Source organism: Pavona decussata, unplaced genomic scaffold (assembly GCF_977016875.1).
Source record: "Pavona decussata unplaced genomic scaffold, jaPavDecu1.1 SCAFFOLD_21, whole genome shotgun sequence".
Lineage (NCBI taxonomy): Eukaryota > Metazoa > Cnidaria > Anthozoa > Scleractinia > Agariciidae > Pavona > Pavona decussata.
Window position 1 is genome coordinate 2,282,876 of NW_028145444.1, and position 18,855 is coordinate 2,301,730.

The following is an 18,855-nucleotide window of genomic DNA, read 5'->3' on the forward strand; positions in this document are numbered from 1 at the left end:
GGAGGGGGATGGGGACTGCTCATTCCAGTCTTCACCACAGGAATACATCATTAGTCGCTGCAGGAAGAATCCCTGCCCCCCCCCCCCCCCCCCAGTCCAGCTCACATCATTATCTAACGAAAACTAATGATTTGCAATATCCTCGAATGGTATCACAATGTTGTAATCAGAAACATATCTCAAAAGTTAAATTACAAATCCTCAGTCACAAAATCAATCCAAAAGTTCCTTTAATGGGTGGGGATTTATTAATCATGGCCATCTTCCATTTAGAATTTGAAACATTTGATTTTATCAAAATAGAAGTTCAACTGACCAGACCTAAAAACCTGGCTGTATAAATGGTCTAGCATTCGCCTGGTTAGTGGGTTTACTGTCTAAGCACACTGCACAGTTGCTAAAAAGGTCTAATCTAAGGTAAAATTTATAAATTTTTAAACTTAGGGATTTGTACTTTCCAAGGTAAAATTTATAAATTTTTAAACTTAGGGATTTGTACTTTCCAAGGTAAAATTTATAAATTTTTAAACTTAGGGATTTGTACTTTCCAAGGTAAAATTAACAAATTTTTAAACTTAGGGAATTGTACTTTCCACAGTAAAATTTACAAATTTTAAAACTTACATGTATGGATTTGAACTTTCCAAGGTAAAATTAACAAATTTTAAAATGTATGGATTTTTACTTCCCAAGGTAAAATTTACAAATTATTAAACTTAGGAAATTGTACTTTCCAAGGTAAAATTTACAAATTTTTAAACCTTAGGGATTTGTATTTTCCAAGGTAAAATTAACAAATTTTAAAATTTATGGATTTGTACTTCCCAAGGTAAAATTTACAAATTATTAAACTTAGGGATTTGTACTTTCCAAGGTAAAATTTACAAATTTTTAAACTTAGGAAATTGTACTTTCCAAGGTAAAATTTACAAATTTTTAAACCTTAGGGATTTGTATTTTCCAAGGTAAAATTTACAAATTTTTAAACTTAGGAAATTGTACTTTCCAAGGTAAAATTAACAAATTTTTAAACCTTAGGGATTTGTACTTTCCAAGGTAAAATTTACAAATTTTTAAACTTAGGGATAAATTATTCCATAAATATTACAAACCATTGGGGTTGGCTGAGGATACTGTGTTGTGTCAACATTACTATCTGGTCCGGTGAATATAACTCTGATGTCAAGGAGATGCTTTAAAATGGGCTCATCATGTTCCTATATAAGCAAAAATAACAATAGTTAATGATTTGGAAAACAAAATTAGATTTTAGGGTCTAAAAAATTTAAAGCGTTACATGCGGAATCTTTTTCTTGGAACCTTTTTCATTTAGTCACGTGACTCACACCACCTCAAGTCATGAGACACAAATTAACAAATAACAATTATTTACTTACTTGAAAAAGATTTTGCAAAGGAATCAAAATTTTTTAACACTAGTTTTGTTTTCCAAGCTCCAAATGACAGGACCAGGAAACAATTTTCTCAAATAGTTAGTGCGTTCCACAATCCATATCTTTCTCAACATGTTTGATTACAGTGTATCCTGTATTGAAAAATTCCACAAACCAGGATCATTTCAGCTAACATGTCTACATTCTTCATTGCCGTCAACCAAAACTCTGGAATACCCTTAACATCATCTGAAATCAAAGAAAACGAAACAAAACATTATTTTGTAAGTATTCCAGCTTGAATTGTTTGATTATAAGTTGCTAAGGGGTTCAAAACTTCATGGAGCTAACAAGTCAAACTTGAATCAATGATGTGAGAAAATTGAAAATCTGAAGGATAAACAGAGAATCAAGGCAGAAAACAAAGCATTAAACAGGCTTGCACTTGTCATGATAATAAAAATTAACTTATTTATGAAATAAATGTGATGGTATATTTCAAGCCTGGTGAATGAATGAGAATGATGTATTATTCTAGAAGGTGACACAGGCATACTCAGAAAAAAGAAATCTGAGTGCTCCTATCAGGAGTTGAACCCAAGACCTTCCGATTACTAGTTCGGATGCTCTACCACTGAGCTACAGGAGACTCGTGGGAGCTAAGAGCATTAAACTAGGTTCATGGGACAAATATCCTGCATACTGCTAGTATTTGAATGTCGAATGTGTGGTATATGAAATAAATGTGATGGTATATTTCAAGTCTGGTGAATGAATGAGAATGATGAACCTAGTTTAATGGCCAGATTTCCCACGAGTCTCCTGTAGCTCAGTAGTAGAGCATTCGAACCAGTAATCAGAAGGTCTTAGGTTCGACTCCTGATAGGAGCACTCAGATTTCCTTTTTCCAATTAACATACTTTTCTCTGACTTTTCACTGATCACAAACCAGTTTTCAAGGACCACAGAAGACAATTTTTTTTGCAAACAAAAGCCAGTGACAAAGCCACAAATATCAATTCCTTTGTACAGCATAATTGCCTGTTAAAACAATGCTACCTTTTCCTTTCCCAAACCTGGTGGTTAGCCAAAATTAAGATTGGACCCCGACTCTTCACTGACTGACTTTGAAGGCAGAATTTACAGTTTGCATTTGATTGTACCAACCTGATTTATGTTATTAAATAAAAAGTCAAATTTTCAAGTCATTCACACCTGTGAGCTCTGTTGTTTCCACCTTCTCCTCTTCATCTATTTTTACTTTCTCTTTCACTTCACCCTGCCCGGAAGAGAGAGTTTTCTCCAGCTGAAATTTACAAACCTTGACTTAAAGTTCTTATTTTATAAACTAGAAGTTGAATGTGATATTACACGAGGCACAAATTGAATCATGAAATATTCATCCTAAACAGAAATGACCTTCCAAGTTCTGCATGCTGGTCAGATGTTCTACCACTGAGTTACTACGAGACTCTTGGCAAGCTATGTCATTATTTTTTTACCACTGTTTGTTATTTTCTATTAATGGGCAATTCCACACGAGTGGTGTCAGAATCCAGGTTTTTAAAAACAAGTTGGACTTGAAATTATACTCTGTGCTATGATGCTGATAAGTTACAGCACCAGGAAAAATAAATTCCAGCTCCCTTGTGACAACCTTGTATTCAGGGGGGGTCTCCAAAGTAAGTGTTTATTTTTTTTTATGACAGACAATTGGCAAGAGGGTACATTTTAACCTGCTGTATCAAACTTTGAAAATATGAAGGGCTGCAAACACTTGTATCAGAAAAAATCCTTTAATGGAGTAAATACATAAGAGATATAAATTTCACCTGAACTGTTTTTCAAAAGTAGAAATAACAAAGGCAAGTTCCGTCGCGGACGTTACGTAACGTCCACAACATTTAAACAATCCTTTTTCTTTCCTAAAATAACTACGTGAAAGATTTTAAAGACATTCTTGTCACACAGCTAGATATCCAATAGAAACACTTAAGTAAAAAGAAATCTCTAGTAAACTGCAACATTTTCAAAATAATGGCAGCAAAACTTTGTTCCGGACGTTACGTTGCGGACGTTACACTTCTTGAACATAAGTTAAAACACTTGAATTAGTTTTAAAAAGCCATAATATTACAACACAAGTCCATAGGTTCTTCTAGATATGCCCTAGTTTCACCTGACAAACATTTTGAAACAAACAACACCTTTCAAGAAGGTTACTATTTTGACATTTCAAGAACAGAATCTTGAGGTTCTACCATAATCTGATGAACATAGTCATTTCTCACAGCTCTTAAACCCTTGTATGTTTCCTGATTACTCTGAAGAGTTTTTCCACAGCTGGTTGCTCTGGAATTTCAAATGGTCCACTAATAAAGTGAGGAACAGTAATAGGACCAGCAAAAATATTTGAAAGGTGGACTCTGTCCATATCGTCTCGCCTAGGCCAATGATAAGTAGTTGCGCCGACTCTGTGCAGGAACTTGAATTGGACAAAACTGTCATTTTTGTCTATTACTCTGCCAAAATAATAGTTTTTTATGTAATCAACTGCATAGTATTCCCCTGGTTGAATAGTTGGTGGTGGAATTGGGCATAGCTTTTTCTGGTGCAATTCTTGGATCATCAGTTGCCTGTATGCTGGAACTTCAGTTTTAGGGCTCATTTGGCATCTGGTGGCCAAACATCTTGCATACAGACAAGTGAAAATACCACAGTCATAGGTATTGTCCTGTTGTGGAATCTCACCAGGCCTGTTTGAAAAGAAAGACCACTGGTTGATGTCGATCGACTGGTCAACTTTCACAAGAAGTGACACCATCTTTTCCACTCGTTTTAACACAGTTGGCTTTATGAATTTCCCTGGCAGGCTGTCAAGCACCACAATGCACATTTCCTGGGGAAACATTACTCCAAGGAACCAATGTTCACTCTGAATATCATTGCAGGGAAAGAAAACTGCATCTTGTCTCAACAGGTCACCTTTGCCTTTCAGAAGATCTTTCAGGTGTTTCTTTTCCACTGCTTTTTCAAATTCTTCCCACCCAAAAACTTCAATGCAAAGGCCCTTTTCAGCACTTGTTGTCTTAACCAGCTGTAAATAGGAGTCAACAATAAAGTTTGTAATCCACTTTGCTTCATCATTTGTGGCTTTTCCTTCCAACTCTTGTAAGTCACTAGCATTAATTAAAGGATCACCCTCAAAATCAATGCTTTTGCTAATAATCAGCTCTGCTAGTAGACTGCTGTAGGGAGGAACCTGAAATTCAGTGCACTGGTTATTAACAAGTGCTCTGATGTTGTGAGGTAGGCCTAACTGAATGTGGATATCACTCTCCTCTTCATCTGTTGTACATGGAGTTGTCTCAGCTGGTGATGGAGGATGTGTGCATAAAGGATTGTCATTCCCATCATCAATGACAAAATCAGAATCATTGCTGCTACATGTATCATCGCTACTTACATGTACTTCATCTACACTGCTGTTACTGGAACTGATGGTTGTTCCAATGACTGAGGTTACACCATGGGTATCTTCATCATCACTTGATTGTTCAGTCTCATGAATAGTAGATGGCTGACATGAGTAAAGACGGTGACGTAGTTGACCCTTCACTGCTGGCTCTATGCAGTGAATCTTGCTAATTCCTGGGATAGGCTGGGCTTGTTCAAAGCACTTGTCCAGGTCTAGGCTGCTGCTGTAATCATCAATGTCTTTCTTAAGACATAATTGAATGTTGACTGACTTACAAAATTGTGCTGCGATCTTCGCAAAGGTCACTGCATCTTGCACATTTGACACTTTCCTGGTGGACACTGCACTCCACACCATCCTTTTCACAGTTCCTCCCAAGCCATCAACCACTCCTTTACCATGGGAAGTGGCAAAATAGTGCCACTTAATTCTTAACCCCTTCCTCTGAAGAGTGTGGTAGAAGCCAGCCATGAACTTGTTTTTAAATTGCGAGCTGGGCCCGTCAGAAAAGATGTTGACAACTCGGACCTGTGGAAAACTTCTCCTTACAAAATTGTTAACCACAGTATCCATAAAAACAGCAACTGATTTCTTGTCATGGCTGAGGTCTTCACTCACTATAACATGTGAATTGCATGTTGTATTGTTGGCAGAACCTTTAGCCCAAATTGCAACAGTAAAGAGTGTAACTTGTTGTTGACTCCAATGGGCTGCTTGAATTTCATCTTGGTGCTGACAGGTGTAATTTTCAGCAAAGTCAACCTGGACAACTGCTTCATCTGGTTGCAGCTGTGCTTTGCACTCTTCAAAAAATGCAGCTTGTTTTCTCTTTATGAATACATGCTCCAAGAAAGAGGGTATTTTATGTTGAAGACAAAGTAAGGCTTCTTCAACAGTTCCCTCTTTGGTCACTTTCTCCATCTTCTTTACCAGTTTGGACTTTCCTTGTTTTGACTGAACTGGATGAGATACTCTTTCCCACTGTTGCCACTGCACAACTTCATCAAGAGGAGCATCTTTCATGACAATGTCAAGCCAGGCAGGGCATTTATCACATTTGTTCATCATGCATTTTTCTTTGTTGCTGTCACAGACAAAGTGATCAACAAATGACCCAGAATACGAAGGAAAACTTGGTATTTCTTTGCTAAGACATTCACAGAGCATCTTCACATTGTCATGGTACTGGCAGAGGCAAACTTGTCTTGGCATGGCTGCTTGCAGCAAAACATTTTTTGGCCTCAAAGAGCAGAATTTACTGAACCCTATTTTGACACGGGGTTTTTCCTTCTGAAACATTCCAAATGTCTCTTTCAACGACCACATTAAGTGCCTCTTTTGGAGCTTAGACTTCTTTCCATTCTCTTTAACGATCACAAAGTCTCTGCGTCCAGGTGCTTGACGAGAAATGGAATCACGGAAGTAGAATTCTTGAACAGAATCTACTGTGGACTTGGCAATGCATGTGTTACCATTTGACTTCTGGTGTTTACTTGATACAGAAAGTCCACTTGACTTTGCAATCTTTGCAATAACTGCTTTTCGTTTCCTTGGGCTGTTTGGAAGTAAGGGGGAAACTTTGTGTACTGCTTTACCTAAAGCTTGGGGAGATTTGTATGCAAATTCCAGTTCAGTGCCATTAGCATCTTGTGAGGTAGACAACTTTTTTCTTAGCCTGTGTAATCTCACTCTTTCCCTACATTTCCTTCTCTCTGCAGCAGCTTTTCTTGGACTGGGAGCTTTCATTCTACTCTCCCTTTTCCGAACTCTGTCTTTCTCTTTGTATGCTGCATACATCTCTGCATTTGCTTTGAGTTTTCTTCTGTGATTTTTACTTCTTTCTGCTCCAGTTAAAGGCATTTTTTTGAGATTTAAGATTTCAAAAAAGGCTCAGGTATACATAGATCTCTTTTCCAGGAAAGGAACTTATGGACCAGCAGATGTTTGCAGGCTCAGAATGCAAAGAGCATGCTCAAATGCAGGTGGTATTTCATGTATAAACCATGTTGTGACCAAGAACAATACAGAATAGCTGATTTATCTTCTATACTTAACAGTGATTCACACAATGTAACGTCCGCAACATTGGTTGTAACATCCGCGACGCTGAAGTTCAAGAAGCCTGGGAAAACTGTGAATGTCAGTTTAAATGAAATAAAGCTTTTTGGTTCACACAACCACTTAACTGCAGATATTTGGAACAGTTCATATAAAAAACTCTGATACTTCACAGGAATTTTGACTTAATGCTAATGCACTTGATAATGGGGTTGATTTTTATGTAACGTCCGCAACAGCGTGTTTTGGCTCTATTTCTTTCTCAGAAATCAGTGAAATGGAAAACAAGTACAGCCCAATTAATATGTCAGTAGGCACAAACATGTTCATTAATGGAAAACTGGACAACTCCTTATTTATCCTTTGTCTGTGCCAATTTAAAGTTTCAAAACTGAGTCTGAATGTAACCTCCGCGACAGTGGAATTGCCCTAATATTGATTTTACAAGATTATTGCTAATATCCAGTAACTGACACAAGGGTTGCAAAAATTTACTGAACTTTTAATGTCAGTGTTGTGGTTCAAAATTTTTTTTGGTTTTAAAATTTTCAAACCAGTTTGATTTTTATTTCCCTTTGTCTCAGATTATGGTAATGAATACTGCACAAAGGAAATAAAAATTAATTAAATTGGTCTGAAAAATTTTATACCCCTCCAAAAAAATTAAACCATAACATCAGCATTGAAAAAGTGCCTTACACTGCATTATCCCACAGTTATCCCCAACATTCTATCTCATGAAACTTGCCCCTCGTTCTTCTAATGGACTATTCCAGCACTCTCAAAACATACCGGCAGCCAGCAGCCACTTAACCCTTTCAGCCAAAGCTTTCTTGGCCCAATGTTAGTAATGTTAATTGCATTTTATAAACATTAAGTGTTTGTAACTTTGGCCACCTTTTGCATGTCCTTTCAGGCACTGATTATTCAGGTCCTGTAGTTGTATTGTTAGTTAATTATTGACAAACTTACAGATAGTTGTGACACATCTTCTTCTTCGCCTTTCTCTTCTTTGTCTTCAGTATCTTCTTCCTCCTCGTCACTCTGCCACTGGCATTCCTCATCAGTTGGTTCAACCGCCCCATTAACAATGTTACGGCGCTAAAGATAAAACCAATCCTGTTTTTCATATGTGATGTGGGGGCACTTTCATTCAGCCAAATTTTTGGTTGGAGATTTTGGAATTTTTCTGTAACAAAATAATGGAAAGGCTTTTTCCCAGTTGTTCCAAACTTGTGATCTCAAAGATTGATCAAAAAATGTTTGCGGTGGCACAATGATGGCGCAAGGAGACAATAAAATGGGAAATTGTGGAAATTTTGTGCAAACAGAACTGCAGTAATTTTGGTCGGAGTGGTAGTAACGTGTTATCTGTTGGCAAAGCTAATAAAATAAAATAAATAAATAAAAGTTTTTCCCTTTGTTCCAGAAAAGTTACGTTTGACCCCCATGTACCATTTGCATTTCAACTCGTTAAACTGAAAATTTTGGCTAAATAGTAAGCACCTATGGAATGTTTTGAATGCCAAGAACCAACACAATTACACAGTCTATTCCATGTACTCTGGAAAAGTCTTAAAAATACCTCTAAAGTGGTAGGGAAATTGTGAATCATACATTTTGTTTATTACTGCACCTTTGAATAACATATGGACTCTGAACTTCAACCCCAACTAACAAATTGCATGTTTTACTGCCATCAATGATAATTTCGGGGAGAACCGATGGACCACAAAAATACAGAAGCCGACAAAGTGGATCGAAATCCACCAATTACAGTGCACAAAAATGACATCTTGACTCCGTTGAGCCAAACATTTTTGTTTTCTAAGAGGTCCGCTGCAGTGATTGACGGCAGTGAAAAGCGTAACAGTTAGTTGAATTTTGAACTTCAGTACCTGCAAATTGTTGAAAGGCGTAGGAATTAATAAAAAGACAATGCCTATGTATTGAAGTGGTAACAATAGGATTACTGAGTCAAAGATTTAGCATCAAATAGCTATTCAAACTGCAGGTAGATGTTGAGTAAATGAGGAGGTGATTTTAACATCTGAGGCCAGAACTGTGAAAGCCACTCTTACCCATGAAGAAACAGCTTTGAAATATTTACATTCTTTTTAAAACTCACCTTTTCAAATAATGGCTTGAACTTTTCAGCAAATTCACACTCAAGAGCATGTACCTTTTCATAAAACGACCCTTCCACCTTAGCACATTCAACCTGAAGAAAAAATGAAAATTAAAGTTAATGAAGGACAACAGTGATTTATACACTACCAATGTGAAAATAATAATAGATACTAAAATTACGTATTAAGGACAGTGCCTACTTTTGTTACTGCACATATGTTCTGCGCATCTCGAGATGCACGGGTTTCCTATGGGTGATGCCTACTAATACAGGGATATTTTTGCACAGTTTAAAACTATGCGGAGAAAGCAGAACTTAGCAAGTGCTCTTGGTATCCAGAAAAGAAAATTAGGGGTAACCATGCTTTTTTCAGAGATTAACGCCTATGTCGCAAATGGAGGTTGGGTGCCCAGGAGCCAGGGGCTGGTACTGCCAACCCAAACCCAGGTAGGTAGAACACCCCATCAGCCTGCCCTACCCACAACCCAGCCACGAGCCCCGCCCGCAACCCAGCCCCAACCCTAGCACCTGTCACACTGAGACTAGAAGCTCAGTGGAAAAATAATAAGTACATAAGACAACAAACTAACCCTAACCCTAACCAACCCCCAACACCAATCCCCAACAATAACAAGGTAACACTACTGGGAGGGAAGGGAGGGAAAGAAAAGCCCAACAAAACGCGATAAACTAGCCACGCCACGAAATACGTTGAGTAGAGCAAATTTCCGAGCACGTGCAAAGGAGCACGCCTAAACTGCAAGAGAATACCGCTGGCCACGCAACTGCCTGCAGACCTGAACCAGGCCCCAAACAGTAATGTAACAACAAATGCCCAAACGCTAATGTGCTACCCGTGCTCAAACTATACGCCAATAAACCCTAACGCCTTGCTACGCCACGCCACCAAGGAGCAAACTTGCTCCAAGTCGTTAACTAAGTTAAATTACATTTAACCCTATTAATAACGCTTCAATAAATTATGGAAAAAAACACCATACATTGCCTTGTATTTTACTACTTTTTTGGATTATTGTTGCTTGATTATCTCTGAAAAATGTATGGATACCCCCAATTTTCTTTTTGGATTCCAACAGCCCTTGATAAAACCCGCTTTTCCCACATAGTGGTAAACCGTGCAAAAATATATACTTCTCTATTAGTAGGCACCATCCTTAAATACCCAATGCCAATGTGCAGTTCCAGAAAAAATCCATACCCACCTCATGGAAGGTCATCTGGAATTTCTAGGGGGATGGGGGTTTTTAAAGTCAAAAATTTAGAAGCAAAGTAAGAAGCTAAACTGAAAATTCCTGGGGGGACAGTGGGTGCAAAACAGAAAACCTTTCCTGGGGAGTGGGGTGGGGTGGGGGTATGGATATTTTCTGGAACTGCACAATGTATTAAACAAATGATGTTAGCTACTTATGCTGACCTGTAAATTTTTAAGAGCCTTTATTCTTCTTTTTACTGGTTTGGGTAAACTGAAAAATTTTAAACAAATAAATTAGTGCCAAGTACACAATTAATAATTAATAAATAACAACAAACTGGTAAGCTAAATTAATTCTAAAGAATAAATCTAATATTAGTAAATCTGACAGAAACCACGTCTTTAACATTTCTGTCGAAATTTATGCATCATTCAAGAAAATGTCGGACCTTCCACCCCTTTGGAAATTCCAATTTAGTTTCACAAATTGCTGGCTTGATGTTGAAACCACTGGGAATGAACGGCTTCTCCACAACAGTTCATAAACGGAAGTGGTCAAAACTACTGTACTCGGATGGATGGTGGCCTCTGCCTACACTCCCCTTCCTCAACCTCAAAAGATGGTGTCTTTATGCACCCGTTCCCTCTATCCAGTGGTAACAAATGACGATGAGATTCAAACCTCACTTTTCTTGTTTATCTAGCAATGCTGACCCTTGCTAGCTGAATATTTATATATTTATATATCAACTCAAAGTTTAAAGCCAATAAAAGTTTGTCGGTAATGTTCATGAGATAGTTGGTGTCTTTGATAACTAAAGCCAATAAAGGTTTGTCGGTAATGTTCATGAGATAGTTGAGACAAAGTGAGTCCTTTTCGGACAAACTTGTTATGACCAGTTCCCTAACACATGTACTAAAACACTGGAAATGACACGTTATATTTTGAAAAATTGCAAAAACAAACAAACAAACTTGCATGTCTAGGGAACTAAACTTGCCTGTCAATCTAGGGATAGCAAATACTAGCCAGAATTTGGTTAGCCAATCAGAACAAGCAAAACTCAATATCCACTGGTTTGGTATACACTAAAAATAATAACATTAAATAACACTGATATCAAGCTACACTGCCCATACCTTTGTATATATCCTGACTGCTGTCCAATCATTCTGTTGAGACCTCCCTATAAAGTCAAACAAATAATGCATTATTGCTTGACTGTACTATTATTTTGATCACAATTAGCAAATTGATATCATACATGTTTCTTTGAAAAGCACTCAGATCAGTGCACCGACAGATTTTCAAAATATTTAACTTCATTTTCAGATTAAAAATTCACTCAATTTAACACGTCATTCATTGGGACTATTTTTAAAGGGTAAGGGTTTAAGTTTGCTTAAGGTTTCACAGCACAGGATCCAGAGATGCTTCGCTGAGGAAAAATGGTGTACAAAACTTGCATGTCTGACAGTTTATTCAACTAATCATTTTGAACTTGAAATTGATGGCATGATGACTCGGAAATGTCATTGTGCAGTTCCAGAAAACATCCATACCCACCCCATGGAAGGTCATTGAAAAATTCCTAGGGGACAGGGTTCTTTAAAAGTCAAAAGTTTAGAAGCAAAGTATGAAGCTAAACTGGAATTTCCTGGGGGGAAGGGGGATGCAAAACAAAAAACCTTCCGTGGGGGAGAGTATGGATATTTTCTGGAACTGTAAATTCAATTTTATCATTGATTTTTACTTGCTTATGTATTACCAAATGTTTGCTTATTGCAGAAATGAAGTCCAGAAATAATAGTTATTTCATGGTCAATTATTGACCATAAAAATCAAGAAGATTCAACTCAAACTTTAAGTCTATAGAGAAAAGTTATTTGTCAATAAAGAGGAATGATGATAATGACAAACCTGCAAAGCTGCTAAAATTTGAGGATTCCTCATGAGCGCGGCAGCAGTATCATCTAAAGAGAAGGAATGAAAAAAAAAAAAGTCAGGAATCAAAATATAGACAAATATTCCAGGGCCCAAATTCACAAAGCCCTTGTACATGCAAGTAAAGACATGTCTGAAGTACTTTTCCTTAACAATAGTCTATTGTAATTCCAGCAATAATTTATTGTTATAGTTAATCTATGACATGCATGACCAGTATTTCCAAGAATAAAATGAACATTCAAATTCCTCTTTGTAGTGTCTGGCATTTGAATGGAATCTTGATGATTTCTCTGGAAATCTTTCCCAAAAAGACACATTAACTGAAAAAGCTAAAGAAGTCCTAAAGTCTGCCCATTTAAATAAAGCCATTGAGGATTACTTTCTTTTGGTGCCATTCATATATGTTTTTATAAGACCTGCGGGCCAGTCTCTCTTTTTGCTAAATTTCTGAATTTTTTAATAAACTTGAAACTTGAACTTGATATTTATCCAAAGTGTTAATTTTGGAAAATGAGCTATGAAATTATAAATCATTCTTTTTTGTAGCACTCATCTTTACATACTTGGAGGTGAGCTGCCCATTTGGTCTCCTTCACTACCTGAGTCAGACATGCTGGTACTGTTGAAGAAAACAATAACATTCATAAAATAACATTAAAACAAAATATAATTTATGTTGCAAGTAGTGCACATCTTCTGGGGGTACTTGATCCTGTATCTCAAGACAAAATTACCGCTATCTCAAAAACATTTGCAGCCAATAAGGCAACTGGTTACGACAACATTCCCATGTCAACCATAAAGCTAACCATTGACTCTACAGCGGAACCGTTGACTCATATTATTAACTTATCCATTTCTCATGGTATTGTCCCTGATGATATAAAAATTGCTCGTGTGATTCCCTTATTTAAATCTGGAGATCTGAGTTATTATTTGCAAACTACAGACCTGTCTCGGTTCTTTCTAGTTTTTCTAAATTTCCTGAAACATGTTATTTTATATGCACCTGGTAAATATATTTGCATACACTGAGTATTTTGTTCAATAACCAATACGGTATTAGAATGGGTCACTCCACTTCCTTAGCTTTGATTGATTTGCATGACAAAATTTCTTCCTTGGATCAATGCTAACTTGGAATAGGTGTCTTTCTTGATCTTTCAAAACCCTTGGATACAGTTGCCCATAATATCCTTTTGGACAAAATCGATTACAGTATTATGGAATTCACCTACTAGCATTAAAACTTATCTTTAGTTACTAACAGATTACAATATTATTGTTGAATTTAATAGCCATTCTTCCTCCAATCACAGCATTCTGTGCAGAAAACTGCAAGGTTCAATTCTCAGCCCTTTGCCTTTTCTACTATATATTAACAATTTAAATAACATTATCCAAACGTATTGATCTGGTGTTATTTGCAGATAACAGAAATCTGTTTCTATCTCATAAGGACCCAAACATTTTAGTCCATACTTTGAGCCCTGCGCTCAAGAAATTATCACACTGGTTTGAAAGCAAATTAGCTCTCCTTAAACTTAACAACAACAAAATTCACGTTTTTTTAATCCATGGCAGAAAAGAGAGGATCTTAACTTGCAAGTCTACATAAATGAGCAAGAACTCGAACAGTTGAAGAGAAGATCTTTTCTATTCTGTACTATTCAATGACTTATCCATATCTTTATCACTGCAACATTGTTTGGTGATATCAACTTACAAAACTAACCTTTGTCATTTTGTGATAATTTTTTACAATAAACAAATCATCAGAATAACAAGTCTAATTTTGATACCCGGCTTCAGATCCTTCATGACATTCATTCATTCATTAGAAATAGGTAAATTTTATAAATTAAAACTCTCTTCTATCCAGTAAATTTATGCATTCCTTCCAAATAATCAAACTCATTCCTAAAACATAAGAAATGTTCATGCTTTTACATGTAACTTGCCTTTTAATAAAAAACCAATGCCTGACAATTTTCTACCTGCTATTAAGGACCTAAGTACAGTCGAACCTCCCTTTGCGACCCCTCTCGTAAGTGACCATCTCTCATTAGCGACCACTTTTCCAAAATACCAAAAGTTTTCAAGTAAAATCACTATAGATGGAACCTCTCGTAGGCGACCACCTCTAGTAAGCGACCACTTTTAGAGATGATTGACAATTTTCAATTGTTTTTAACCTTCCGTAGGCGACCACTTGATACACAATCTGCTGTATCTCTCCCGAGCCGAAATTGAAAATTGTGTCGCTGTAGCATACTGGCAACATCATCACAGCGGATGCCATAAATCTCACAGTCGGTCGGAGCTAACGGAAGTGTCTCCAGATATAGCTTAGCATTGAAACAATTAACAAAATACACATGCACTACACTTCACACTGAAATAAACTTTAATCAGATTGAATCCATTGTAGGAAAAAAACTCTCTTATCTTTTATCTTTCTTTGCTACCTTTTTGCTTATGTTCCATTCCCTGAAAAATTTAGACAGCGCCACCTGGAGTAACCATAGACCCTGAGATTTTTTGCCTAGAATAATTTTGGACCAGTCTTACATACTTGTAGCAAAGAAAAGTTATTACTATGGGTTTCGATAAGCACTGGCAAAAGGGTTAAGTCTCTGCAATTACCATATGTAAATTACCCGAAAGTTAGACCCCCTGTGGTCTGACCTCTGGTAAGCGACCACCTCCCGTAAGCAACCACACATCCTTGACATTATGGGTGGTCGCTTGCGGAAGGTTCGCCTGTACTTTAATTCTTTGGAGAGACATTTGTAACTTCTCTCTTTGTAACTCTTTCCTCTTTTCTATCTATCAACACTATTTTTAACCTTACAAGTTATCTTTAATTTCAATGTCAATTTATTGATTTCTGTCTATTCATTTGTGATTGTTTCAACTGTAATTGTATCAAGCATCTCACAGTCTTTAAATCTGTTATGTATGTAACACCACTGCAATAAGGAAGCCTTATTCTACAAGCCCTACGGTTTCTACTAAAGGCTTCCTCGTCACTTTCTCTGTTATATCAATCTTTTTTTTCTTCCACTTGTATATCGCTTTTGTAAAGTATGTGGCAAAATAAATAAAATCAAAGGCTCCTGTGAGCCAACTCGTGAATGCAGATGACACATAGTAATTGAAATTTAGACGGCTACGGAAACTTCCTTGAAAGCTAAAAGAAATTATATCTTTGCCCGATTATGTAACGAAAAATAACCATTCTTGTACTATAAAAATGATTGTCAAACTGTTCTCTACAGATTTAATAAGATTATTTTGATGCGCCGATTAAAAAAAAAAAATCACGTGTCTCTTTTTTTTTTCAAAGTTCATAGAAGCGTGCCATGTGCGGCTACGTCATGCAAATTCGTGTCCCCGATAGTCCGGGGCTACTGGATTTTGCGATCGGGCTAGTGGATTCTGACCATCACTTGCCCGGCAAGTGAAGTTTTTTTGGGAATTAAAATTACAAAATTACTGTAGGGCAAGCCGATCTCACAAAGGGAAATATGTTCAACAAAGTATCGCATTACATTTCATGCCCGACATCAGAATGCGTGAAATTTTTCCTTTGGAGTTCAGTCCACGCAATCGTCAAGTAAAAATAATGAAGTATGACAAGCTCTTGCTAAATAAGAATTATTTATCGACCGCGTCCTTTTGCTTTCCCATAAATTACCAGTTGTAAATTTCGAAAATGAAACATTTTTTCCCTTTGAAACCTCTATGAAAGCTGACAAGATCTTAAAGTGTTCATTTGCATAATTTTGTTTACGACGTCAATGATGCGTGACATGGCACGTTCCACTTTCGCGTGAAAACTGACAAATTAAATTATTTTTTAATTAAATTATTTCTAAATTAAATTATTTTTAATTCTTGAAAGAAACCGCACTTCGTAGAAAAAAACGAAAAAATCCTATAACTTTGCTCAGATTCAACGAAAAATCTCCATTCTTACACTAAAATGATTGTCAAATTATTCTCTACAGAATGAATGAGAGAATTCTGACGCGTCGTGAAACAAATTTTTACGTTTTTTTTTTTTTTCACTAATTGAGTTTACGACCCCGGACTTTCTGAAAAACTGAAAAAACTTGAAACTTTGCTCAGATTGAACGAAAAATCTCCATTCTTGCACTAAATGATCGTCAAATTATTCTCTACATATTGAATAAGAATTTCCTGATGCGCCATGAACAACAAATGTTCGCGTGTTTTTTCCACTAATTGAATTTAAAACTCATTCACTGCGCACGCCCGAAAGTTAACGACAAAACCGACTGATCGACTGATCGACCGACCAAGTCCAGAGTCAGCTATCGCTATAACTCGTTCATTGCGCATGCGCGCATTCACGAGTTAATGAACTGAAAAAGTACATTCTTGGTGGGTATGTGCTGCTTGGGACTCCAGTTTAAAAAAGATTTTACATTCAAAATGATACCCTGTTCTATATGGGCAACTTTCTTGATGCAACATACTAGAAAATTACTGAATTTCAAAACCATATCGTAGTTCTCTCTGGTTCTCTATGAAAACAAGAAAGTTAAAATTGCAGCTAACATTTTGTACCTCACATGCATTTATTACATATTATAAAATAGCCAGGGTCAAGCAAGCACTGTGATTGGTCAAACTGAGTTCTGTATAACTCCACAATGCACGAAGCATACGTATGGTGCGTGCATTATAATTGTACATATGCACTGAGCACACGTCAGATTTCTTGCCTGTGAAAAATCTGAGAAATTCAGAGACAGAATGCGCTGTCACTCTAGCGATTTGCAAAGAACAGTCTCTTGTACTGATGTTTCCAGACTTTTAATTAACTTCAACTTGTCTCTCAACACCTTAAAACTTAAACTTGACTTGGAGTTAACTTCTTAAACTTGCTTACGACGTGACGAAAAACTAAAACAGTTTGACTTTTTACTTGATTGCGTTGTCGCGTGCCCTTTCGTGATCGGCAAGAGCGCGCGCTATTAAATTACGCGTTATCTCTTGCAAGGAGAAACTTGATGTTGATTCATTAAAATTCGCACTTGTCTGAGGAGTTGCAATTGTTTATATTTTATAAAAGAAATAAAAAACTTGTTCCTTGTGCATTGTTGAGTTATATAAGCACTTGGGAATTTTTAAGAACACTCGAGAAGTGCAGAGAGGCACTCGCCTACAGCTCGTGCCTCTCTGCACTTCTCGAGTGTTCTTAAAAATTCCCGCGTGCTTATATAACTCAACAATGCACTCGGTGCGTTTTTTATTTCTTTAATATCCCATTCTAGAGAGCACCACAAATATGGATACTGCACAATTTATATTCTAGATCAGGGGGTTGCAAAATTATTGCCCCGTAGGGTGGCACGCACCCATACGGGTATTGTGAGCAAGTACACCCTGGAGCACAATGTTTGACCAAAAAAAAAAAATTAATTTGTGTCAGGGGCGGGAACTACACGTCTAAAATAATTAAGACAAAAAGTTGTATTCACTTCATGGTGTCATAAATTGACTATTTGATAAACCACAAAACTAACCGAACAAGCCAGACCAATTTTGCCCGGCAAATGTTAAGCTTTTTAAGTTCCAAACCAACCCCTTAGACTAACAACTGCAACCAGCCCGATACTCCAGTAAGCCTATTATACAAAAAAAAATGTACATTTCAATGTTGGCATGCTCGTATCTTGAACGTTTACTAATGGAAATGAACACAGTTTTAGCAACTGTCATCCGATTCCAAACAGTCTCGATTCATGAATATCATGCATAATTCTTCTAAATAAAATAACAAGCCCGAGAATTTAGCCATATAAGACTTAAGCTTAAGCTAAACTTAAATCGAGATGAACAACTTTGAAATTAGAGCGATCGTGCAGATTTCCAGTTCACTCATAAACCTGTTATATTTCAAACAGAACTGGGCTTTTGTAGTAAAACATTTCACTTCCTCGTTATGACTGAGGCATATTCGATATAGGATGCTAAGTTTTCATTAACACTTACCTATCACAGAGATACCTTGGTGGAAATAAATTCCGTCCGGTTTTCAGAGTCTGCCTTGCAGCCACGAGGTGAAGAAATCTCCCGCGCCAGCGATAACGTAAAACTTTTCGGTCAGCATTTTAACAAACGCAGAAGACTGGGACGAGGGATCAACAAATAATCGGGCAATCCCGCGCATCTACCGGGAAATCCCGTTAGTCGAGGGATCAGCTGGGATCAGGCCGTTGTTTTTGAATTTTTTTTTTTTTTTTTGCGTCTAATTAACTTTCAGCTGTTCATGTTGGAGATGTCGATGCGATAAGCGCCCCTGTCCGACATCTTTTTGAAGAGACCGTACCGGTGATATACAGGTTAGGTTATCATATCATGGGCCCAACCAGTTACAATGTCAGCAAATCCAATTTTAAAATTTCTTCCCGGAATGGATTTATTGATCATTGAGTCATGAGCAAGCTCATTTTCTCCAAAACGAGACACCTACGCAAAGACACCCCCGCATTTTTAATCCCGCATTTTTACTAGCTTAGGTCATCGAACTTTGCTTTGTTTTCCTGTCTCTCCCCTCCCCTCACTAAATTTCTATTTGATCTCGTGGAGTCCGCGCGG

The 18,855-nt window shown here is 37.1% G+C and overlaps 2 protein-coding genes across 4 annotated transcripts in view; both read right to left on the bottom strand.

Moving 5' to 3' along the window:
• The window catches only part of LOC146486186 (nucleosome assembly protein 1-like 4), a 29,761-nt gene extending 11,364 nt beyond the window's left edge, over positions 1-18,397 (bottom strand). For 2 of the 3 annotated variants that reach the window (XR_014860073.1, XM_085099345.1), the window contains exons 1-10: positions 18,250-18,397; positions 12,786-12,841; positions 12,196-12,248; positions 11,415-11,461; positions 10,497-10,545; positions 9,059-9,151; positions 7,903-8,031; positions 2,610-2,700; positions 1,570-1,643; positions 1,113-1,217 (exon numbers count right to left, since the gene is read on the bottom strand). Coding sequence is in view for 2 of the 3 variants with exons in the window: in XM_085099345.1 (XP_084955471.1) it covers positions 1,113-1,217; positions 1,570-1,643; positions 2,610-2,700; positions 7,903-8,031; positions 9,059-9,151; positions 10,497-10,545; positions 11,415-11,461; positions 12,196-12,248; positions 12,786-12,834 (690 nt within the window). In the remaining variant the exon portion in view is untranslated. The remainder of the gene's footprint in view (positions 1-1,112; positions 1,218-1,569; positions 1,644-2,609; positions 2,701-7,902; positions 8,032-9,058; positions 9,152-10,496; positions 10,546-11,414; positions 11,462-12,195; positions 12,249-12,785; positions 12,842-18,249) is intronic. The other variant, XM_085099353.1, reaches the window with a different exon arrangement.
• On the bottom strand, positions 2,919-7,368 carry LOC146486187 (uncharacterized). Its single transcript, XM_085099227.1, has one exon. It carries the CDS (start codon positions 6,730-6,732, stop codon positions 3,691-3,693), a length of 3,042 nt encoding a protein of 1,013 aa, XP_084955353.1. The 5' UTR covers positions 6,733-7,368; the 3' UTR covers positions 2,919-3,690.
• Positions 18,398-18,855: the final 458 nt, after the last annotated feature.

Excerpts from the sequence above, each read along its gene's own strand:
- LOC146486187 (XM_085099227.1), bottom strand. The coding sequence starts at position 6,732 with ATGCCTTTAACTGGAGCAGAAAGAAGTAAAAATCACAGAAGAAAACTC.